The following is a 26,273-nucleotide window of genomic DNA, read 5'->3' as shown; positions in this document are numbered from 1 at the left end:
TAACCGGAAAACCTACAAATTATCCGAAAGTCGTTTGATACATGTGGTTTTACTTAACTAAACGTTAGCTGGGCAATATAATTAGCTTATATGTAGGTCAGCAATCAGCATCTATGCTTCTGTAGCATATTAAAGTTGTTGCGTTTTTTTATTTGTTTATACAGTTAATACGAAAAAATATAGTTTGGAGGAATGGCCTTGTGCAAATCAGTGACAACTAAGGGGTAGTTAAAATAGATAAAGAGATATTCGTGTAGCAAAATCCAATATTAAACAAATGAAATCAAAGAGTTTTTTCGCGAAAAGTCCTTTGATTCGCACGCTCCTAATATAAGGAGGCGCGCCCCCAGTTAATATCACGTTCGGGAAAACATTTTACTGATAACGTGGCAATTACACCAAATTTAAGGAAACGTTTTTTTCCAATGTTTTATTTCATAGTAAAACTCCAAACATTAAGTTTGTACACTTTCCCCTATTAACCTATTTGCTGTCACGTAGGTTAGTGCCACTCGCTATACGGCGCTAGAAAGCTACAATTATTTTAACCAACTGCAGGAATAGACTGCAGCAATTGCGTGGTTTTGTGCTGTTGACCTGACGAAGTTTGTTTTACGTCACTGGCTGTCAATATGGGCATTTATTTACTAATGCTTCAGAAGGAGTTGTGCAAAATACAGAAGTCTAATCAGGTTGTTTTTCTTGGTTTACAATCAATTGACAAGTCTGTTGGTCGTTTTATGCAAGGCGCTTTTTCATGTAATTTTGATTTGTAAACCTTGATTTAAAGGAGTAAAAGTGCTTGACGTATAAAGACGAAAATATATTTTTTGTATCAAATAAAAAAAGACTGTAAGGTATGCTTTGAAAATAAATGGGAATTTAAGTATCTTTTGAATTTTAGTTATATTTGTCTTTTACTCAGCCTAGATAAGCCATTGAACCCAAATGTTTCACATGTTATTTATATTACAGTACACCTTATTTTTGACAAGTTTTGCTCATTTGTGTTACAATGCTCACTAAAATTAATATTTTGCAAATCATTTTCCGAATAAAACATCTTATATCACTATCAACTCTAAAAGCCAGCTAAATTGTTTTCCTGTTCAAAACATGAGAAACATTTCCGACTGTATCCCATTGTGCTATGTTAATTTTCCCCAAAATTGGTTAAAGATATATGCAGTTTTAGATTATCCAACAGCTTAGCAGCATGCATTTTAGATGTTTTAAGTTGCTGCTGAGTAATTTGCATGTGAACACACCGAGGAAGTGGACAGCACATCAAACTTCCTTGCCTAATGTGGCTATGATGCTTCGCTGTGTCTGTGCAGTGTGCACACAGTTTTTAGACCCAGCATAGACAGTCCAGCATAGACAGTACATGACAAAATAGGTTAGTGCTAAATAAATTGGTCTGTGGCAGTTCTGTTTGTAAGTATTAATCAGGTGTAATATTTTTTTAACAAATTTGCAGCCCAAATTGCATTTGTGAGAATAAAGTTACAATAGGTATGTACTAGTAGAGAATTAAATTTGAATGTGGGTTGGATGGTGACTATTTTTCAGAACTCTACTTAGGTTTTATTGGTGTTGAACATGGTTTGCTGTTTTGTCTTTGCTGGTTTAAAGGATAAGAAACACAACTTCCACTACACTCTGGTGCGCCATGGATAAGAAGCTGCCCATGTGCAAAGAAAAAGGCAGCATGCATGATATATTGCCTAACAACGTTGCTGTGAATAAGCTGAACGACTCTGTGCACAACAGGTCTGATTCATACCCATCACACTACAAACAAGATAAACAGTGTTATGGTAAAAGTAGGGCTGCCATCTGCATTGGAGCCCACACGCAGGAAACAACTCTGACAGACGCTAAGCGTGCGCTAGAGGAACAGCATGTTACATCACTGAAAAGTCAAAACAGAAAATTGATTGCATTACGCCTGGCTGAGGAAAGTGAAGAAACATACAACAGTTTGAATGAATCTACCTCTAAGTTAATTGATCCGTCTATGATTAAACCAGATCAAGCAAAACGCTCAGATAATAAAAGCTGTGTGAAAGTGTCTGAACAAAGAATTGGAATTGAAAATCACCACAGTCCTGCAATACCTTCAGTCATTGTCAGTGACTTGACTGCGTGTGAGGAAACTTCATCACCACAGGTAAACAATCTGTGCTCAAACGGACAAGCTGCAGAATTGTGTATGGATAGTGGGCAAACCAAATCTACAAGAAATCCTAAAATACAAAACATTTGTGAAAGTAGTGGTTCACTTGACTCCAATAATGGTGATTTGCTGTTAGGCTTTTCAAGCGATCACATGTTAGTAAGTCCTCGGCGAAGCTGTGATAGTGCCTATAGCTCATCGATGGATGCTGGTAGCAACGCACATTCAGACGAGGCCAGTGTGTCTTGTTCCATCATGGAAAGTGATGATGGACAAGGCATGGACAATGAATTTTCCAGCACAGTGACCTTTCCATCTAGGAATGATTCTCCAAGTCACAAATTTTCTGGATCAAACTTGTCTGTACACATGCTCAGAAAAAACATGTCATCGCCATTTTCGTCATCTTCTTCACTTGCCTCGGAGAAAGGTGATGAATCAAGTTCCAACACATTGTCCTTAAACTTTGAAAACTTACCCAGAAAATTATCATCATCTTCAAGTTGTTCATTAAGGTGAGTCTTTTTAAATATGTTAAATCAAATTTTTTGCTCTTAAATTCCCATAAAAAACTTTACGAAATGTACCAACAACAAAATTAAACAGTTCTTTCTAGAAACACATGTTGTTTTTTATACACTAACATTTAAAAAGATAAAAAAAAAATTTTACATGTTAAAATGCTGCATGTCAATGAAAGCATGTTGACGAATTTCCAATTTGTTTCTTTTAGCTGGTTAAAAACTTTATACCAGTATGACAGACTGTTGGTGACTTGGCGACTATGTCGGCAGAAGATTAAACCAGAAAACCGAAGAAATTTGTGCAAAAAACAAAAACAATATTACAAAAAAACTTGTGTATTTTTTGTACACATATTCCGTCACACATATTACAATTGCAGAGATTGATTTTGTTGTGTCATTTTGAAAAACTCAAGGATTTGTTAACCATGTTGTTTAATGGGGAAAAATGCAGGCATATAGATTGCTCACTATTTAAAAAGTACTCAATTTTGCGTTTGCAGTTTTACTTTGGAAGCCGTTTAAAGCGTTTAAGTACTCTTATATTGACTTGAAAAAAAACATCACGATAGTCGAATTCCAGTCAAATAGACAAGTAAGACATTTACATGGGCATATCCAGGAGGTACCAGGCCACGCTCTTCACTTAAGATATTTTTGTCTATTTTAATTACAGAAATGCGAATTTGGAAGAGTTTTGTTATGTTTGTGTCTCTGTGTTACGCAAATCCAGTCAGAATACACTATGCACACTATGGCATGTTGCACTATGTGATTCATAACCTGGGCAAGCAACTTCTATTAAATTGCATTATGGATATGTGGTTTTTCAAGCATCTGGTTATTGCCTAATGCTAAAATTTTCTTTTAATTAAAAATTAACCCAATAATTGTTGTTTTTTCAGAGCAAATTTTGATATCCCTCATTTCTTGTTAATTGCCTTGTTTATTGCCTGACAAGGTTTATACATGTTCATTGCCTGGCAAGGTTTATACATTAGTTAAGTGAACACAGCATTTAAGTTAATCAGCGAGTTCAAAAGGATGAACAATTTTGACAAAAAGAAATGCTTGTCACCAGAACGTTGGCAAGATTCCGCCAGTCTGCCTTATACTACTTATTCTACATTTCAAATAAAAATGAAAAAACATTTTTTTAACTTACTATTAATTTTTATCGGGTTGTTTGTGGTAACTGTAATAAAACTGAAACTATTTTGTTTTGTTTCACATAATTAATTTTTTTTACTATTAATGAGTAACTAAAATCTCCCAAAATATGCCCAAACCAATTTATTTTGTATAAGATTTATCTTTTAAATTTTCTTGCTTGGTTTGATATGTATCACTCGTTATTATATACAGATCTTCTCTATCATTTGAGGAGTCTGAAGAAGATTTTGCAAGCAGTGATGAAAATAGTACCATGACAAGAAGACACAGTAAGGTTAAGGCAGTAAGTAAACATAATATATATTCTTTCAATCACTTGCAGATGATATATATCTTTGTTTGTTAAAACTAAGTTAACCAGATTGTTTTGTGCTTTTCCACCACTACACTTAAATAAAATAATATTTTCAGTGTTATCCACGCTCTATCATTTTTTAATTAAATTGATATATTGTTTTATGGGACATTTATAGTTACCAACCTAAATGTTGTTTTAACATACTTAAAAGAAAAAAACAAACAAAAAAACATAGCTTATTATAAATAAAGAAGTTTTGTAGGTTTTCTTCTATGTCAACATGGGCTGCAAAGATTGCAAATTGAAAAAATCATAGGTTGATTGATTGCCCTCCTACCCATTGTTTTATATATTCCAATTTTTTGTTTACACAACTTAAAATGTATTGTTGAGGAGCATAAACTGTTATTTAGCAATAAGATGTGAGGCACCCCATTTACATCGTCGTTTAAGTTGTTGTTTTTAGCGCTCACGTATTACGATAATCTGGTAATAAGAAGTGTCATAAATGAGTAATGGACCTCATTATGTAATGCCTCCAATTCGCGCTTACTACGTTACGAAAAACTCACCACTAAACGCCAAGTGTATGATAATTCGCCAAATGCGCCGAGGTTTTCCGCTTTGCGTGTTTATATGGCCGGTTGTGATTGTTTTTTTGAAAATGCGCAGACCAGGCCTAACACACACCCTTTGGGTAGATATGCTATACTTAGCCGATCGTGTCTCAGTAGGCGCGCTGGGAACGCTGTGCATAACACAGTGTTTTGTTGAAAGCAAATGTCGCCGATCGTTTTATGTTTCAGTTTTGCATAGGTCTTGCTAGTGAAAGGTGATTGCTGTCTAAGTTTTGCATCTGTGGATGAGTTGAAGTGCATTGACAGCAAAATCAATCGAGATATTTAACTTGAAAAAAATATATTTAGCTAAATGTTAAAAGTGCTGAAAGTTCAGAAGCAGGATTTAGTTAAAAAAAACACCATTAGAATAAAGCAATAAATTGAGAAAACTTTGTGATAACTAGTAACACAGGAGACTTGTTACTCGTCCTAAATAATTTATGGATTTAAAACATTTAACTTTTGTCCGAGAATTTAGGACTTAAAAGAAAAAATAATGTCTTTTTTAAACCCGTGTTGTACGTTTTCGCAATCTCACTTGGATCATTCACCAACAGAATATGGTGTAACTTTGTTAACTAACAATCTTAAAGCGACGAATGCAATGTCTTGTCATTGTTGCAAATATACCTTATCCTTATGACGTACAAAAAAAAAACCGCAGAACTGGGGCATATGAAGGCGCGAGTTTTCTTACTAAGCATTTACTTCTGAATCACGAAGGACTTTCGCCTTTAATGGAAGGCACACTGCGAGAGTTTGTGAGTCATGTCCTAGTATGTTGTGTAAGCCTATCACTATTTATGTGCATCCGCCGTCACTCCGGCAAAACCAGTGATCTGTTTTTTTTTTTAATCAGCCACGATTTCATTTTAGCCTTCGTAAGATACATTTCTCTATGTATTGCTGCCAATCCACCATGCTTCGAAGGAGGTTTTAACATATATTTGGCAATCTTTAGAGCAACTAAATTCCAGAGTAGTTTACTACGGCCAAGCGAAAGTTCCGCTCGAACCAAACAAAGGCCAATAAAGTCTCTGTTGTCCACTTTTAGATGCTACGCTCTATTGCTTTTTATTACCAGATCGTGTGTGGCTACTACCGCGGGCCTAATAGTCGCAGCACCGCGCTTTGTTTACGTGTTGGCTGCCATAATTGTGATAAGCGTAAAGGCAAGGGCCTAATTACTTTTCCTTGTGTCCCTATTGCCGACCGTTCTGAATGTTGTGTGTGTGCGCGTGCTTTTTTGCTTTCACTGAACATAAGTGTTTAATAAAGGCCTGGCTCCAGCCTATATGTGGCAATATGTTAAAAAAGTCGTTCTAATACACCATTTTCTGGAATCTCTTAAGTATAAAATTGTGCTACACAAAAATGAAAACGAAACGTCAGTGGATAAGCCCTGTATTGGTTTTAGTTCTGTTGTAATAACCACAAACGTGCACGGTTGAAGCTTTGAGTCATATATTTGGCTTCCGTTTAAAAGTTGGAGGTGAACTAAGAGACTTCCAAACTTGCCATTTATAAGTGACGTTAACACTTATTTCGGTTGTACGCTAATTTTTCAAACTGTAAAAAAACTAGCGACCCAGTGTAGGAATGTTACCCAAACCCCAACATTGTAGTAAAAAAACACTTCATTAATATCACCTTCAGCTACATTCATTTTCTTTATACTAACTTGAAAGTAAAATGAGTGCTTCCCGTAAGCCATAAACGCAAATGTAATTGGGCGGTTGGCGACGCTTTTGAGCGCCAGTTGCATCTGAACTGAACTGAACCCGTTTTATGACTTGCCAGCAAAACTCGTGGACAAAGATCAGACGGATGGTGATCTGGTCTCCGTTTATGCAATCTTTTAAGAAGAAGTACCCCTGGGTGCAGCTCGCTGGTCACGCAGGTAAGTTATTTTTTTAGACCAATACTTGATAAACTTGTGCGTGCAATTTAATTGCTGTTAGTATTACCAAGCTGAGCAACATTTCTCGTCATTTTAAGCAAAGTACATTGCGCCTTGTTTTACGTTATAACTTAGTTTATATTTGTTTTAGCAATTGAAGAAAATTTGTAAATCGTTGGTAACTTGACTGTGGGTAAAGGGAAACTGCTGAAAGAATTTGAGGAAGCAACGTCTACTGTTAAAAAAATATGCGAAAATATTAATGTCTATATATACATTTATACACGACAACAGGATGCGGGTTTTATTTGTTCTTGGTGAGCATCCGCAGCTCAGTTAAAAAATAACGTAGTTGTCATCTTTTTTTGTTATAAGTAGCTAATTAGGACTTTAAAGAATTCACGTAACGAACAGCTTTAGTTGGCCGAATTTCTCACTCACACTATAACGTTTTGTTAACTTTTGTTCCTATTCCCTTAGGGCACATGTCCGTAGCGTGTGTCGCTTTTTAATATTCCGTAAATAGCGTCGAAACAGTACACAAACAAAATCAGCAACTTGTAAAGCAATAATGCATAAGCTTGCTTGTTCTCTCCCATCAAAGGCAACTTCCAACCTGGCGAGGAGGGGTGCATTCTCAAAAAGTACGTGGAGCGAGAGGCCGAGTGCCTAAACGGCCTCACCTCGAGCAGCGATCTGCAAGGGCTGGCTCCCACCTTCCACGGAGTGGTCGAGATGCACGGCGAGAAGTACACGCGCATGCAAGACCTTCTTCTGCCCTTCGACTGCCCCTCGCTCATGGATTGCAAGATGGGCATCAGGTTTTACCCTTTTTTGATAAAAGATTTTTAGATGTTTCAGCTAGGTGTAAAAGGCGAATTGAAATCTTTCGACTAAAACGCCCGCCATCCTGTATTTGCATTTGCAAGAAGTCAAGTTAGATCGACTACGTTTGAATTTGTTTGTCAAAAGCAATAAAAATATTCATAACTTAAAATATGTCTGTTTTAAACTTGTATGTTCGGTGTACACATTACAATAAAGAATACTTAGGGTGGAGATTTGGCCAAACTTTTTCTTTTACAACAGAACATGACGTTGTGTCCAAAAAACACATCTCAATATCCGTTCGCTTTACAGTTTTGCGGAAGTAATCCCTCTAGCTCGCCGATACATACACCGTTAAGGTTTATTTTTATATGCGTTTTCATTCTCTGACAACTGACAAGGACCTACCCACCCACACGCCCATTGTTCAGCATAACGCAAAACGTCACCTCTTTCTTCTTCAATTCAAACGATGTCACCGCCGCGCCAGAACCCATCTAGTTCGCGCGCGTCAGAGGTGCCAGGGCGGCGGCTGAAATACCATGGCTGTACATTCTATACAAACCATTTGCACTCTAACTGTCACTAGAACTGCGACCTGTAAAAACAAGGACTTCTACGTACCCTTCTAAAGGCAATGGCTTGCTTGTAGTGATGCCTGTTTTTCTCGGAAACTAACTGGATGTTGTGCGTTCTCGTGCAACAGAACTGGAACGTAATAGATTTCGTTCTCTGCTGTTTCCATCGTTTCTTTAGAAAATGTTTTCCAAACGCTGCAAAACCTGGAAAACTCATTGTGTGTTTTTCATATTTGTTGAGTTTCACGTTTAACCCAGAAACGCCATCTACTACGTTTCGTAACATTTACTTCTTTCGACAGAACCTACTTAGAAGACGAACTGGTGAAAGCCAAGGTCAGACCAAAGCTGAGAAAGGTGAGCCCCTGAGTGCAATGCAAATCCATCGCTATTTCAGGCCGAGCTTTTAGTTAAAAGCTTGGTTGGTGATGAGCCGCTATTTGCCTTAAGAGCTATCCCGCGTAACACGTGCGTTTAAAGCAAATTTCACGTTGTTTGAGTATAAGCATCATAATTTCACAGGTTATACGTTAAAATTATTTTCAAAATTCGCTAGTTTTACACGTTTGTATGTTGCAAGATATTTTAGCCACCAGTATTTTTATTAAACCTTGTCGTTACTAAGTCATGTATTGCAAAGTAGGATATCTCCGTAAATCTATTAACTGAACATCTAAAATTCAAAACTGTGCCATTTTTAAGAGATTTCACTCCATATTGTAAAGGCTACCTGGTATAGATATTTCCCCAAATTTTACAACGGTATTGATGAAAAGTGATTTAACGTAACTTACAAAATTAAAGTGAAAGCTTTGTGACTCAACCATGGCTGTCCAACCTTCTGCTTGACAACTGACCGAGTACCAACACGTTCCATAAACACCTTAACCAAAGCTTAGCATTAAAACCCTTGGTTTAAAATGCCCACATGTAAATTCTATGTTTGGTGACCTGATTCCCGGGTAATATCACTCTTCCCGCCCGCCTACCAATTAATCTACTTATGCGATTAGCACAGAGGAGTTACGCAGTCACACAAGTGCCAAAATACCTACAGTCCTTTTCATTAGTCCCGCGTGTCTTATGTCGTCGCTTTGTTGCAGGACATGTACCTGAAAATGGTCGACGTGTCGCCTAACGAGCCTAGCGACGAGGAACGTAACCTGGGCGCCGTCACCAAACCTCGCTACATGCAGTGGCGAGAGCATATCAGCTCTACATCGAACCTCGGCTTTAGGATCGAGGGAATAAAGGTTCGTGGTTACTTCAAACTCGCATGCTTTTTGTCCCGAAAATTATTAAAAAGTTATTGCCTTTTCGGGTTTCGGTATCGCGTGTACTGCGTGTAAACGTACTGATAACTAATACGCCGGTAAAACATATTCAACCGTTGTTCACTATGTTTAAAAGTTAAGGAACAGATGATGCCACAAATGCGAAATAATCTCTTACCCACATGTTGTTTGTGACACAGGAAAGTTTTACTTCGGACTTTTGCGTCAGCAAAGCAGTTATCCACAAACAGAAACTTGTTGCAATGTTTTCGTTTTATAAAAACACGACCTACTGTTGAATGTATAAAGTCCTCAAACATGTACACCAAAAAAATAAAAAAATAATTCGCGACACACTTTACTCAAAAACGTACAACTACAACTAAGTAGCCACCCTAATTAAGCGCAAAGTGGTAGGTAAATACCATAATATTATCAATTTATCGGTTATCTAATGAAAAGTGTGTATCAAGTTGCAAACATTTCCTGCATCCGTATTTGTAATACGAACGCTGATTTTTCGAAATTATAGAAAAGTTCCCAGGCGCACTTGAGACTGATGTGGCTTAACACACAGTTTGAGAATCACTGATGGTATAAAGTGTATTTAAAGAGGTCCGGTTTAAACTTGGTATTTATCTGCGATGCCTTAAATTGTCGTGGTAATCGTTTACAGATATAGACATGATTTGACTAAACCTTCTTTTGGAAATCGGCATTAACTTCGTACCGGATTTGCTCTCGTACCGGATTTGTTTAAAGTTTGTAGTGGGACCGCATCTATTCAGACTAATTTAGTTCTCCACTTTACATGTGGATTTACTGTCGTCATTATTTGCAATGCGAGATAACCTTTTTTGCCAACATAGATTCCGTTGCGATATTACCATTTATTAAAATAACCTTTTGAAGAAACTGGAAAGGCAGATATATGCTTACGCGTGTAATGTTCGACAGTTCAACATTCTTAAATTCCATTTAACATAACGACGCATCCCGCTCGGCATATTCAGCTTACCACTCGTCCTTCGCATGTTCGAACATCAGCCAACTATTTGAGACGTTTTGAAAGTGAATTTTACTGCTACCGAAACGAAACTACATGGGATAGATTAAACAGGATAACGCGCCTTATTTAAAAGTCAAACGAGCCCAAACGTATCTGGAAAATCCTAATATTAAACGAATGCCGCCAACCTTAAACCCCGTGCAAGACTGTGATAGATCAAACAGGCAAGTTTTCTCTTACCTGCCTATAGTTAGCTCTTGACATTTCTCAAAGTGGATACTTGTCAATTGAGTGCCGAACTAAACCAAGCGTAAAATGTCAAACGCGCATATGTTTACAGTGTATAGGCAGTATCCAAAAGCACGATGAACTGGGCGATATACGTGTCGATTTTTTCTTTGCTTCTCGAAGATAAAAAAATGTTTTAAAAATCTATTTTAAACGACTTTCGTAAAAGAAACTGTTTCTAAAAGTCGGCTTTTAGGCAAAATGTCATACATTTCACCTTTCGTTTTGACGCTGGTCTTAAAGCTAATTCGATAGCAGTTGACCTTTTGTAGCTTTTTACGGGTAAGCTATTTTCGAACTAAAAGCTTCAGGTGACTTACCGCCTTTTCCACTTGTAAGCGATAGTCTTCTAGGTTTTACAAGAAAAAAGTAAAACAAAATTGTTGTTCATTTTCAATAAAAATTGTTGCTTTTTTTTAACTAAAAATGGCTGCTTTATGTAAACTTTCGCAATAGTGTTGTTTGTTTTAGATAGTATTTAAAAGCCTTGTGAAATACCCTCAATATGTAACGCATCGATGGCAATCTTTCGACAGTATTTGTCTCGCTATTGTGTTTCTACGACGCCATCGATTGTCAACTTCACTTTGATTAAGTCATAATTAATACCGTTGTATTTGTGCTTCTTAAATTTAGAGGTGCTGCCAAGGCCTTGAAATATGGGACGTCATTTCATGCTGCATCTGTTAAATCCGAAAATATAAATGTTTCCTTAATTGCATTATGCAAGCCACTTAGCGTTCACTTGTTTACAATAATTATATTTTAGAGGATAATTTCGTGTCGCCAAATTCCAGTGTTATGGACGATTTTTCGTGGTAAATTCCAATTGGGAAGCTGCAGCATTCACTATTAAACAGTATTGTTAAACTACCAAGGGTTAGGAAGAGCACAAGGCTTCCGTGTTTCCACCTCGTAAAAATTGTGACGTGTTGTGCATTCAGGTGTGGGAAACTTTATGGGGCGCCTGTGACGTCAAACTTGCGTTGAAGTTTTAGACTTCGTCTGATCCCTCACCTATAGTCAATATCTGTGCTGAAGTATAGTCTCTTGCGTCATAACATTTTTTTTATTCAGCCAGGTAACTTTGCCGACAAAACAAACATTTTTATCGTCTCAGACATGAATAAGGAACTTTTCTTGTGAAATGCATTGTCAACAAGTTTCTTTGTTAGATTTTGCAAACTAATTATTTCTTTTCGCTCAATACAGTTCCAATAATCATTTAGTATTAAATCCACTTTCAAAAAGCACCTTTTTTAGGGGTCTGTTGAATGATTCTGTATATAACTTGTTGTTTTGCCACAACCATGTGTCATGTCATCGCATGATTGCTTTATGAGTGCTGCTCAAAGTTTCAACTTGTTGTGTTTGTACTTCACTGCACATACAGGCTTGTGCTTTTGACGTGCATTAGTAACGTGAAGTTTCAATGTTACATTAAACTTCTTTCAAACGATTGCTCTAGTTTCACACCACACCTGCAATAGGACGCACTAAAAATTACCGTTTGTTGACTGAGAGTCAACAACAAGTTATAGCCATTTTGCTGTCGGGTAATTTTCGGCAACTTGGACTGCTGATGTTATGCATATGTTTAGTAGCGAAAATAATTGTACCCGCAAAACTGTCTTAAGTTTTCGAAAAAATACAAAAAAATAATAACACCAATTAAATACCCTTTTGGAAATAGTTTTTTCTTTATGCTGTGAAGTGCTATCCTGGCGCGCAATCAGTTTCCCCCAGCTGTTAACCCATTGTTTTCAGTCTTAAAAGGGTCTCCTGGTTTGTTTTTAAACGTTTTCAGGCACTACAGGTTTGTTGTGCAGAGTGCAAAGAGGCCTGTTGTTCCTCGTATCGGTGGGTCGCAAGATGCATTGATCACGCACAGCATTTGCGTGGCGCTGGGCGGAAATTGCGCGAAGCAGGAAGCTTGCGCGGGGCCACAGCACGAGTAGGAAACGTAAACGTGATTGCATGGGTTTGGCGTTGTTTGATTCAACCGCTCTACGATGACGATCACCGATTGTTTCAAGCAGGATGGCGTGATATTACTGCGCATTGTCGATCTGCAAACGTTTCGAAATCACCTTGTGTGATTTTATTCTCGAGGTAGATCGTGACCGTCGAAATGCACGAACAAAATCGACGGGCAGCATGCGCTAAGTTTGTTGAGTTACGTACATCGTGTGCGTGTGTGTGTGTGTGTGTGTGTGTCTAAAATGACCACATCAGGCCCCATTCCTATGAACGATTTGTTTTGAAAGTGCTTTAATCTCTGCTAACCGGGCAGCTGATTTAAATTTAGCGTTAGTTACGCTATACTTCCTGCACAAAGGCTATGACTGCAATTGTGAAGGCCAACTAGGGCCAGTGCCTTTTTGATACGCCATATTCCCCAAATTGCAGAAAAGTCATTCGACGACTACTTATTGTTGGTCAAATAATTGCTTCAGTCAGCGGACGCAAAAAAAACATGGGTTGGCCTCCCTGCGGGTCACATAGGGGCTATTTGTACTTCCCATACCTCAGCCGTTTGAATATGTTGTACAGCTGTTGACATGCTTTCGCAAATCTTTTATTAAAACGTTTCTTTCGCTAAGAAAGACTTTTGAACTCGCTGAGAACATTATGGGCGAATTGTCAAATAACTCTTATAAAACAGCTAATTCCTACCATTTTACGACCGTCAAATTTAAATAATCGCATGTCTTTTGAAAAAATAGGTTTCAATCAAAATGTGACTTTAATGCGTCGGTTATAAAAAAAACAGACGTGTTTTACGCAGCAGCAGGCGACGCTATGCTGGCAATAAAATACTGCAAATAGAAGCAAAAGGTAGTAAAAATCTTACATTTTGTAAGATAAGGTCGGATCAAATAGAAGTAAACATCGAATTCCAACTTGCAAACTGTAAAAGAAGTTGTGGCTTATGCACGGTACCACCAACTGTTTATCGCATGACAGGCTCTGCGTGATCAGAAAACTTCAAATTGGATTTTCGCTGTGTATATGCGAAATGAGAAAATTGGACCCTGGTTGACACGGGCACTCACCATCTTGCAGTATCTCATTAAATTTATCAATTTCCGCTAAAAGGCAGTTGACTCCCATACCCACAACTGTGTTGGCGATATTACGTTGTGTTGAAAATGCGGCGCCGTTAGCGTTATTTTTAGAGTGTTTGCTGGAAGTCCATACTGCTCTCCGTTCCGGGAACACCAAGTAATATTTTGTTGTTTTTTAACCTGTTTAAGTTCGTGTTTTTGTCGCGTTGTGAGGATTGGGGAAAGGAAATCCATTTCAGTTAATTGGGAGAATAAAATAAAACAAACGTTCTTCAAAAGCTTTATCGACTTACGTTAACCCATTTCAAAGCTAAAGCATTAGGTCCTGGGAGGATTAAACCTGATGGGTTTAATCGCTTCATACATATGATCCCTATTTTTTCAATATTGTTAGTCCGTTAAAGGTTTTTTTCCCTATGAATTCATTGTTTGTCAGGTTAAAATATATCTTTTGCTTTATTTGGTGTTTGACTGTGGACACCTTTGTGGATAACTTCGGGATGCAGTTTTGGTAATGTCCCAATAAGGTAAGATAGATTGACAGATATTAAACGCTTATCTTTGTTATCTCGAATACCAAGCCTTGCTGAATGATGTGAAAAGCCACTTCATTCGCTTGAGACAACACACCAAGCCCAGATTGCGATTAGCTTGGTCGCTTCACAATGCGAGTTGTTTAACCTAGGGGCGTGCTCTAGGCCAGCCATCCACATAATCAACTGTTCCTATAGCATTGACACCTGACATTGCCGACTATCAGTGCCTAAACCAAAGAAACTAACTTAAAAATTTAGAAATGCCCGATGTCACTGGACCGTGCAAAAAACGTTGTTTGTTTAGCCCAGTGGTTCCCAAACTTTTTTGGCTCGCAGCACATTAAAAATATCTTGAATATTTCGCGGCACACTTTCAACAGAGAGTCATTTGACAATCGCCCTTAAAAACACGACAAACTATATGTAAATGTCTCAATATGATTAATTTGTAATGGGTGGTGCGTATTTAAGTCTAAAATGCTTGCGTGTATCCCTATCAGCAACTTATTTTTCAAAATTACAAAAAGTTTCGCGGCACACTTGGCAATCTCTCGAGGCACATAGTTTGGGAATCACTGGTTTAGCCTACTAGTTATACGTTTTTTTTTCTCATCGATCGTGTAATTTGTTTGCAGAAAAGCGACAAAGACCCGAGTAAGGACTACAAAATGACGAAAACCGCCGAACAAGTCACCGACGCCTTCAAATACTTCATAGACAACGATGTCGCAGTTTTGGTGAGTGGCGTCAACCGCTGACGCACGGCCGAACTTTGTAAGTTACGCTTCCGCAAATTCCAGACACCGCCTCCTGCGTGTATGGCCAATGGAAAGTTATGTCCAGGATAAATTTCACGCCATCTAATACCTAATATGTGTTAGTCTTTCGAAACTTTGTTGACTGTGCAATGCTATTACGCCATTTTATTGTTGCCCGCACAAAGTTTTTTTTTATAGAAATACGTTTCAAGTGTGTGCGTTTCAAATTATATTTCAACTTTGTCAAGAAACATCAGCGTTTTCTAGTTACTGGCCCACGCCATTAACAAACAGTAGAGCAGTGAGCGCTACCGCGCAAATACTACTTTCGCAAATATTGAGAGGCCTTCGCTGCCTGGTCTTCCCAACTGTTGCGTCATAATGTGTGCTTTGAAGCGTACGGTGTGCGCCTGCGTCACGGCATTTTATTGGACCGACGTTAAATAACGACCTCGTCCTGCTTGCATTGTTGTCGAGCCAACGTCCTTTGGTGTGAATAGGTTTACAATGAACTAACTTTCGGCGTCTGTTTTGAACAACATAATTGTCCCTTGTTTAGGTTAGCGCTAATTCGCACCATTGTTCGCAGCTGACTGTGGAATTATTGGTTTGTTCAATTTCTAAGACTGTAATATTTAAAGTCTGTAAAACTTGAAAGTCATTGTTTAAAGTCTGTAACGCATTTTTCGTTGTCATTGCGCCTATGGCTATTATTACTTCCACCTATTCTTCTAAAGACAGCCTATTTAAAACCGCTTAACCAGACGATATTTATCTTAGTGACAGCGGTTTCTTGGAAATTTTTTAGGTTAAGCCACAATCCTCGAAAAAAAAAGTGTTGCAAGTTATTCACTGGGCTTACCTACGTTGTATGGGGGAAGCTAGTTGTGCTGAACACTTATGCTCGCACAGACCAAACGACGTTCAACTTTAGGCTTTCAGGTGCTTCTCTCTGTTCAAATTTTTGTAATTAAATTAAGTGGTTTGGGTACGCTGTGGTATTGTTACGCTTAACAAAATATCGGGAACCTGCCTTTGTCATTAACAAAAGCCGTATTTAGAGGTAGTTCCATCATACACACAACTGCTAGAAAAGCTTTTTGGTTTTTATAAATGAATGAAGGCATAATCCCTTGAATTGTGTTTTCAACTTATTTTCTCTAGTTCTATCCAAGCTCAAACCATCATTTATCGCTTTACACAATGGCATTATGTTGTCGATGTCTTTAATTTTTATCTGTACTGATCATGTGGCGTTAGTTATCGGTTTGAACAAATCGGAGAAAAAAAATTACATCTTCAATTTATATAAACGTTTAAAACAATGTCTGACAGCAACGGTATACTTATCGGGTTTTCATTCTTCCGTTTAACGTCATACGCAACGCATCAAGCTTGTCTGAGTTATTACTAGTTATTAATTCCAAAGGTTTAACTGTGCAAGCTCAAATATCTAGTGGTGATATTTGGCCGGCAGAAAACCGAGATTAGTTTGTGATTCAATGTCGCATGTCTGGGTGGTGTGAAGTAATGGAATCAAATTTTCTTTCGTCATTTTTTTATAACCCGTTTGGACTATTGAGCAGGGCTGGATTAACCGTTAAGCAAAATAGGCCCGTGCCTGGGGCACCAACAGAGGGGGGGCACCACAGAAATTTTCATATCCAATTTTGAATGGTGGCTCCGTGTTTAATAAAATAATTCGAGTTGATCAGACAAACTAAGGCCACAATAGGCTAAAATAATTTTTTGCTTATTCGATGGATAATATTTTGAGTGGTTTATTGTGTTTATATTTTGGATGACACATATAGCCCACCAAAGTCCTAAATATTTCTAAAAGGCATGTCCGGCCCTGCTATTTAGGCTAGAGTGTTTCGAAAAATCAACAAGAATTTAATCCCTATGTTTAAAAATATTCCAAATTCAAAACGTTGGTGTATGAATTGGCCACGCGTCCGCCCTATCGATTTACTGTCGGAATCCAATTAAAACCCCGTTCTCATGTCGATCTTACTTACAAAGCTATTGAGTTATTGATCAGTGACTGTACATTTCTCTTTCGTAACTTTATTGCCTCTGCCCTAGCTTCATTGATCATGTATGTCCAACTTAAATTAGGGTTTTATGCTTCGTGTTGCAACGAAGTTATATGTACCCTTAATTAAATTGCGAGGTTCCTGACGAAAATACCTGAAGCACAATGCTAAAGAAGCTTGGTTAGCCAACTGGTTTAGTTTAGAAATTTTTTTGGAAAAAAATATGTTGCACGTAGATGTAACGAGTGAATAGAAAAAACAAGTTGTATTTTCGAATATAGGTTATTCAAACCCCAAGAACTAATTTAGACATATCTTGATTAACTTCTGCTTCAGATAGGTGTGAAAAATTCGTAAATATTTAGTTAAAATAGATCAAGCCGGTTCATTCTAGCGTGGCCTTGTTATTACAAAAACACAACAAAAAACTAAATGGTTTTGTTGGTGGTAAAAATAAATCACAGATATGTCCGATTCCTATCGTATGCCATATCTAACCTGGCTGTCACCTTGGCTGCTTTCCCAACTTGCGTTAAAGGGAACCAGAATAGCACATTTTCTGTTGTGTTTAGCTATAAATATGTGTATATTAGTGCAGAAGGCCGAATATCACCACCACATTGATGTGACTGCGCGATACGAGTTATTTATAGGCGCGATGCTGACGGAAACCCGCTTCTTACCATCGACCATTGAGCTGGCACCGGCGCATACCAGCAGCTATTCGGGTTTTATATTTAGACGCCCGGCTGCTGCAAAAACCGACGCAAAGTGCTCACTGGTCGCCATTCTTATAAATTGCGATTTTTTGCTGAAATTTTTCTACTTTGTTTACTCTGTATGCGATGGATTTTTTGCTCTATTTTTTATGATGATCACGGGTATGGCGTTATTGGGATGTTCTAGGTCTTATGCGCATTCACAAGTGGGTTCGCATGTTTTAGAACGCCTGTAAAAAAATTAATTTGATGCAACAATTAAAATTAAATCGAAATTTTTACTGTACAATTTCGCAAGTTTTCTGTTACCGATTATGCACTCGTACACTCGTACATAACGCATAATTTACTTGTTTTGCAGAAAAAATACATCAGCCGGTTAAAGTCGATGTGCGCTTCTCTCGGAAAGTCTGACTTCTTCCACAGCCACGAGGTAATATTTCATGTGACCTGTTTATGCGACGATTCTCGTGTGTATGATGTTACTTACTGCCCAAAAAGTCGACCAGGGATGGACTTTTTTCGAGACCATAAGATTTCTGTATTTTTCATTAATAGAATGCGGTTGAACGCATCGGTCTCATAGCCAGCTTAGGGTTCCAATATACGTAGATTTTAATATATTGGGGAGTGGTAAAATAGGGTATTGAAACACAAAGCGATGTTATTAAAGATCCGCTATTTGTATGTACTTCTATTTTGGAAAAAGTATTTCCAGAGCGCCTGCATCTTACGCTTCAGCCTATGGTTAAACACTATTCGGATAATCTCTATTGTTCGAGCCAAGTGCGGTTGGTCGAATACCAAAATCAAGCACGCATACAATAGCAGCGCCGTTGGTTCATTACATTTATTTATAGCTTATTTGCAGCATTCTATTTGCGCGACCTGGCACGCAAAATTAGCAGAGTCCCAATGGGCGACCATAATTATGGATGAATTAGTAGTCTTGGGAACGGTAAAGTATCGATCGGAATACGATCGCAAAGCTATTAGGCTATGCCGGTGATCTCCATATTTTGCGTCTGTTTCGTTGTATTTCACACGCTGATACGCTGGCACACAAGGCGAAGTACAGTAGGTAAGGTCGCGTAACACTAACGACACAGCACGAGCGTGCAGTTGTGAATAGCAAATCGCTTTGAACGACAAACATATCTTGTGGGAATTAAAACAAAACATATCTTTGTTTACACGTGTAGTGGGCTATATACATGTGGGTACGCTTGTGCTTGGTAAACAGCACTAACCTTACGAGGGTCATTGCACCTGTACTTGCGGTCACAGACCGAAATACAGGAACAACAAGGCAACATTATGCGTACGGTCATTTAGTTGGACAAAATGTACTAGCTATCCATTCCTTGATTGGGCAACATTTTATTTTTGGCTCCTTTAAAATATTGTTTGCGTTCTCATAAAAAGGATGCTGGTTCCTTTTATTCAAAAAATGTTTACTTGGAAAGGTATAGGAAGGTTATTTCATCACCCTGCTGCCTTTTATGGTTAAATGGCCCTAAAATTTAGTTAAGAATATCGGCGCCTGAAAAAGGCGTTAACCCACAAATGTTAGGTTGCTGCCCTTATAGTTCGCCCCTCGTGTTTTGACCGTTTTAAGATCAAATAACATGAAAGGCGAAACGCATGGGCCATTACACTCGTTTTATTGGTTGTCCCAAATCCGGCGGAAAATGTCAACCGGCAGATGGACGGATAGCATGGTACATTTGTGTATAACAAGATTTATGGATAAACACGTTGGCGCGGAGACCGTTACTTCCGCAAGTAACACACCAAACGAGAATGTATAACACAAAAACAAATGCTTAAAATCGGCTATTTTTACCTTGTACGAAAGGGTATACGCTAATTCGATTGGGTTTATTGCCGCTTATCTCTTTAAACGCCAAATGCCAGCAGCTCTTCCGTTACTTCACGTGACTAAATCGTCGCTCTGAAAAATAAAGTGCATCTTGCATTATACTGTCACTGCGCACCTTATCTACGATTCTACTTAACATGTCTTTTCGTGTCACAGGTAATCGGGAGCTCGCTCTTGTTCGTCCATGACCCGACCGGTGCCGCCAACGTTTGGATGATCGACTTCGGCAAGACAACTCGCTTGCCTAACAGTCAGAAGCTGGACCACCGGACAGAATGGCAAGAGGGGAACAGGTTAGTGACGCCGCTGGTCAATTTCTTTGAAGCTTTAGGTCGCGAATGTTGGCGGTTAGACGAGTTGCAACAATGTCTGCTGATATTTTTAGTTAAAAACAACTCTTTCAAGCCAATGTGATTAGCTTTTATCTTTCACGACTATTTACCAACCTTTAGGGCATTTGTGTACAAGTCAAATGTATAAGAGACACGTATACGACCACGTGGGGTCAACACGTTTTTCTTTTTTCGCAGGACAAAATGCCAAGTTGTCCATTTCTTTTTTTAAATGCTCTTTTCAAAAGGTCAGCGGTGCTCCTATTCCCCCCATTGTAAAAACTCGCTTTTTAAAGGTCAAACGTGCACTATTGCTGTGCCTGGAACTGAAATAATCCCAGTTGTGCTCCTGGAGCATGAAAACGGGCCCTTAAAATGTTGAACCAATATATTGTCTTTCAAACCTAAAATTTGTAATCCATGTCACATTTCCCCTAATCGTTTGATGTCTGCAGTGCAGCATGACGAAAATGGACGATATGTGTTAAATTAGGTCAACCATAAGTCCTATACGTCAAACATATTATTACTGTCTGTTGTCATAGCGTGAGCAAATCACTATTTGGACTCTTTTTAGAGTCAGGTTTCGCCTAGAAAAGCATTTACTCGCGACGTCGAATTTTTGCCAGCTGCGCGAACACAAACGTCCAATGACTTTGTAAGTGATAATTTTAGATTTAGCTAGCAATCGGGCGTCCGCTATAAATACACTCCAGGGCTGAGAGTTTCTATTATAATTGTGTGACTTCAAATGACAGTTAGTGGGAAGCACCTTTCCAGTTTTAATTTTAATGTCAGTTTAATTTTAAAGGTGAAAATGTATCAATAGTTTTCAAGGACATGGACCGTTGCTTATTACGCCATGTTATAAGAAGTAGCGCTTTTTGAAACCCCTGTATAATTAATATTTATGCCACCTTTTGTCTTTAGATCCGAACTATATTTGATGTAGCATAGTTCATTGCAGGGTGCAGCCACATTAACTGCGAAGTTTTTTGCTTTTCTCCGCATAATTTAGTTGCACTTTCCAGCAGAGCGACAACTGCTTGCGTCACTTGTCACTGTACTTGACACGCGCTGCTTTTTAACAGCTGTCAAGCAAATGTCGTCACTGGCTCATGGCTAATTTTTCTCGAAAGGTCTCGACCCCATTGCCGTGCAAAAAAAACATTTCTGTCCAATGGCACTTTGCTTTTAATTTACGTGCGCGTCAAAGGTTACCCATCCGCTAATTAAGTCGGATTGCGTCAATCATTACGGGGCGTGTTTCGTGTGTGGATCAATCAATCTGTGGTGGGAAAAATTAACTTTTCTCGGCAATGCTTGGATTGTGATTACTAGGGCCCGCAAAAGTCAATAAAGTTAAAAATTTTTAAGGACCTCGTCTGTCCACGAATCGAAGAATATAGTTGTTTTCAGCACCTAGGGGACTGTTTCTAAGAAGTTTATGGGTTAAAATAAATTTAAAATTTACAATAAAGTTAAATTTTTTTAATAAAGTCAAAATTTGTTAAATTATGGCTTTTGACAAAGTTTTTGTGTTTCTTGACAGTAATTTTTGTAAAAATCGTCGTGGAAGCATTGTAAATCAGGAACTGCGACACAATTAAACCATATTAACCCACAAAAGCAGGAAAAGTGTCGCAATGCCCCCTTGGATCAGCAGTAACTTTTATCGCAAATTGTCCATTTTTTATTTATTGTTACGTATTTGAATAATTCTTATAAAACTCTTATCTTCATAAACGTGGTGTTTTCCAAGATCAACAGTTTGGAATTTAGGAATAGCCTACTGACATTCTGTAATACAAAAATGCCTAAGCAAGCTAAATCTATCGCCAAAAAACCCGACGCACTTTTTAATCCATAAAACTTTTCGACAAAAATATTACGTTTGAGTCTGAAATCGACAAAATATTATGTTTGGTTAACTGGCATCAATCCAAGGAAGAACTGTGGCCTCCACAAACAAGCAATTTCGTTAGGTTAAAATAAAGTTAAAAATTGATAAAAATGGCCCTAGTGATTACATTTTGCAGAGAAGTTTCGTGAACAATCGTGCTTAAAATGTGTCATTGTATCAACATTGCAAAAACGAAAGTGAACGGTTTTCTTCACATACCAGTAAATAACTAGTGTTATGATTTGAAATGAAACTGTTGATGCTGACAGGCGAAAAAAGTTTCTGTTTGCCGGTGTTTAAGAATTTTATTTTGAAATCAGAACATTTTTTATTTTGGTAATACATCTGTATTTACGTAACCAAATACGACATTCGATGTTTTAAGACGGCAGTTTACAGCGAGTCGAGTTTTGGCAGGTACCCTGTTTTATCATTTCATGGCGAAATAAATAAAAAAATTTGTCGTCAAATAACAAAAAAACGTGTAGTTTATGTCGGATAATAATCATCCAATTGTCGATTCTTCGTAATCTAAAACGTATGTGTTAAAAGTTAAAAATGTGCAATTCGGCAGCAATGCAATGGGTCAGGATAATTTCGCAATTAAAACTAGTAGTGTGTGGAAACGCCACAGGTGACATTTGTCACTTCGTTGCGTCGAAAAGTTTGACCTACACCGAACATTGACGCAAGCATCGTGACATTTTCAAGGTATTAGCATAATTAGTTTGCCGCAGCACGACTGACCTTTAGGTAAGATCAAAGTTAAATAGGATCCCGCGCTTTGGTTGATTTCGCCATTGAGCATTATTTTCTACCTCGATGTTAATAAGCATTTTAGTACCTTTTAAAACGCACACAAGTGGCAATTGTGGTTGCCCTGCTCTCAGCTATGACCCGTTAAATGTTTTCCAACGGAATTGAACAAAAATAGGTGCATTTCTGCGTAAGTGAGTACAGCTGATCCATCTGCAAACTATTTTAAGTGTTCTTTCAAATAGACAAAGTTGTCCGCGACATTTGCCGCACCGATGTCTTTGAATATGAACTTTCACGATTTGCGAGTGTGTCGTTTGCATTCGTGGAAAGCGCAAAAGTCAAATGGCGCAAAGCGTTCGTTTTTCTGCGTAACGTACGTTTTACCCGAGGCAGGACTGTAAAGGTCGTGCGAGCGCATTAGGCCAAGCTAAACTTGAGCGTTGTAACCACAACGCGCTGAGGAAATGCATCTATTAGTTTACCATTAAGCCCGAGCAGAAGCCAGCGGAAAGAGGGCACGCACGCAAAAGCGCCTCTACGCGCTCTGCGTAACCTGCTTGTGTGTATTGTGCGCGCTCATGTCGCCGCTCGGGGCGCTCAAGCGCGACACTGGAGTTTCCGCTTGAGTCGGTCACGTGACAGCTTCTGCGTCATGTTCAGTCACGTTTCCAGCTTGTAATTGTTTAACCGCGAATTCGGAGGGTTCTACGCAACCGCTCAGCCGTCGACCAATAACAATAACTGACGTCCTTGTATTGCAACGTATAGGCAACTATACGCAGTACGCTATACTGTGTTTCATTCATTTTGATTGTCCTTGAGTTTCGATTGACGTGCATCGTTGCTGAATGGAATGTTGTTAACCACAAAAATTGTAAATTTCGGCTTAACCCTATTCAATCTAAGTCAATCTAGATTCTAGAACGCTGCATTTGTGGTCTTGCTCGTTTTACGTTACACCAATTTAGAAGTTCATTTTGTGCCACCAACTTGTTTTAGCCGTTTAAGCGATTGTTTTGGTTAATTACGCAGACGCTATTTGTTTTGTTTTAAATTGCAAAAATATCGTATAACAATGACTGTAATATTTTCACATAAAGCTGCACACGGTTTGTTGTTTTATAACTAACCAATCTCCATTTTGCAGGGAGGACGGCTACCTGTTCGGCATGGACAACATGATTCAACTGTTCGAGGCAATCCTACAAGAACTACAAAAAGAAGTCCCCCAAAACTCGACCAAGATCGTGCCGAACAGCCGGTCGCCAGAGGTTAGCACCTGGAGTCCGGGGTCCGGGCGAAAGGCCCTAAGGCGCCAAGACGCCCGAACCAGCTCTGGCGATTTGGTGGTCGACAAAAACGCTTCCGACGCCTCAGCAAAAAGGACTTCGTAGCGAAGACATTCGGCCGACTTGCGAAGCGTGAGCTTTTCCGGGAGCTTCCGCTCATGGTACAACGCCGACTTCCCGAAAGCTCGAAACTTGTATTGGTGCCGCAGCTGTGGGTTAGAGGTATTGCGTCGCAGGTGTAGATTGCCCGATGCTAACTTGGGTTTTCGGTACTCGGTAGTTTTTTCGCTGTATTACGTGTCTTTCTTTGTCTGTTTCTTCAAATCTTGATTTTTATTTTAAGCACCGTCCGGACACTTTTCAACTTCCTAAACCTGACGAGTGGATAAGGCAGGGAAACGCCAGTCATCCTATTTATTTTATCTTGCGTCTAACTCGGTGTTAGGTGAAGGATGTTGTTAACTATGGATATATTTTGATCAAAACACAACAATATATGTCTACTAACAGAGGATATTTTTTCGCTAAACAGTGTAATGTAATTTGTAATCAGGCAAGTTATTTATTCTGACGCATAGGTTACAAAGGTTTTTTATCTGTTACTCTTTTTGAAACTTTTTAAACAGTTAGCTACTAAAGTCGTCTGAAAAATAATGGGCTCCTATTCGAACTAAATTTGTTCAAGTTTTGTTTGGCGGTTTGTTGGTCATGATCGTAGTTTAGTGTAGCATGATTTATTATTCATCGTCGTATTCTTTAATTGAAAAATCGCAAGGTTTCAAAATATTCTGTTGTTGTGTGTTGTCGTCGAAATTTGCATTATTCAATGCCGCTAAACTTGGCACTACTTGGCGATGCCCGATTTTTGTTAATTTTTGGATATCTACTTCGGACGAATAATTGAATAAAGCAAAAAGCTTCTGCATAATGTTAAAATAAAGATCGACCATTGACAGCCTTCTGCTGTAATGTGCTGTCACTGTTTAGATCTCATGGGTGCTTCTAGCGTCACTGTAGTCATTTATTCGTTCATAAACCGGCGTGTATTAGATAAGAATGGCCACCAAGGGCGAACATCGATTCGTATGCGAAATAACCGCTGAAAGGCTTTATTTTTAAAACTTAACATTTGACTGATGTGAAGCCTAGTTGTTTTATTCGACGGTTCGTCATATGTAAACCTGCGCCATGCGATTTTACATATTGTGAAGCCGCTTGTTTTTAGCGCGACGAAATATTTTCTTCACCTATGTTTCGACTGTATTTTTGCGCATAGTTGTGTACATTATTGCACTGATCTCAATTCAAAAACTAGCGTTCTTGAATCTTCGAAAAACAGAAAGCTATGGAATATTTTAATAAATGCAATAATATTTGTGACGTTGCCCAAAGGCAATAAATGCTGCATAAATCTACAAATACTGGTAAACTCATTCCTGCACTTTTATATTTTATTATTTTAACGCTGTTTGATATATCACACGGTTAATTTTATGCCCTCGTTTCGTTTTTGTTGACATGCCGCATTGCATACTTGTAAACCATCGTAGACTTTACCTTCCCGTTAGACAGACCTGTAGTATTAAACTATAGTACGTTAAGTCGGGTTGTAATATTTTGTATAAATACCTTACAGCCGTGTAATGTTTAGCTTATGGAATTTAATCCCAAAGCAACGACGAGGTACTACGTTTGTTTTGTGCTAAAGTTAAGCGAGTACTTACTACATGAGAAGCCGTTGGTTACACCTGGTTTTTAGTTTCGTTTACACGACAGCCTTGTTGGGCCGAGCAATGGGTATTTTTTATTATTTTATCACTTTGTTCGTATACCGCACGCGTTCCCAACTTGAACGAAAACACCTTTAGACACCCAGAAACCTGTTTGTATTATATCGGTCAGGTACAGTCGTTGCTGAAAGCAATCCTACACCATGATCTACCCAAGCGAATTCTCGGTCTTTTTATGTAAATGCACTCGTCGTGTAAACGGAACTTTAACCCCTTTAGGTCAAAGCTATTTTTTTGCAAAGGCATACGTTTCGCACTTGTTAGTTACATGGACATGTTGTTCGATTTATTTTTGTTTTTCAACCAAAAAAATCACGCGTGTAAATCTCTGTTAGCGAAAATGTCGTCTTGATGTCTCAAGCACAAAACTGTTTCCATCTTTTTTACAATGCACTCGCACAAATATTGTTATCGTGATTTCGTGTGCCGCTCGGGCCTATTTGTTATTGCGATATATGTTCAATGCTGGTATGTCGTTTCAAGAACGTTTATTGTACATCGTTTATTCTAATACAAAATTTCCAAGA

General features: G+C 38.5%; 1 protein-coding gene across 1 annotated transcript; it reads left to right on the top strand.

The window, feature by feature from the left end:
- The first annotated feature begins 1,580 nt into the window (after nt 1-1,580).
- On the top strand, nt 1,581-26,273 carry LOC146168434 (uncharacterized). Its single transcript, XM_083389046.1, has 10 exons — nt 1,581-2,694; nt 4,069-4,159; nt 6,595-6,694; nt 7,299-7,515; nt 8,403-8,457; nt 9,204-9,353; nt 14,911-15,012; nt 18,153-18,224; nt 19,830-19,966; nt 23,815-26,273. The coding sequence occupies exons 1-10, from the start codon at nt 1,673-1,675 to the stop codon at nt 24,059-24,061; spliced, it is 2,193 nt and encodes a 730-aa protein (XP_083245172.1). The 5' UTR covers nt 1,581-1,672; the 3' UTR covers nt 24,062-26,273.

The sequence above is a fragment of the Ascidiella aspersa genome, chromosome 1 (genome assembly GCF_963924565.1).
Source record: "Ascidiella aspersa chromosome 1, kaAscAspe10.2, whole genome shotgun sequence".
NCBI lineage: Eukaryota > Metazoa > Chordata > Ascidiacea > Phlebobranchia > Ascidiidae > Ascidiella > Ascidiella aspersa.
Note: the sequence above shows the minus strand (reverse complement) of the source record. Positions and strands in the feature narration are given on the sequence as shown.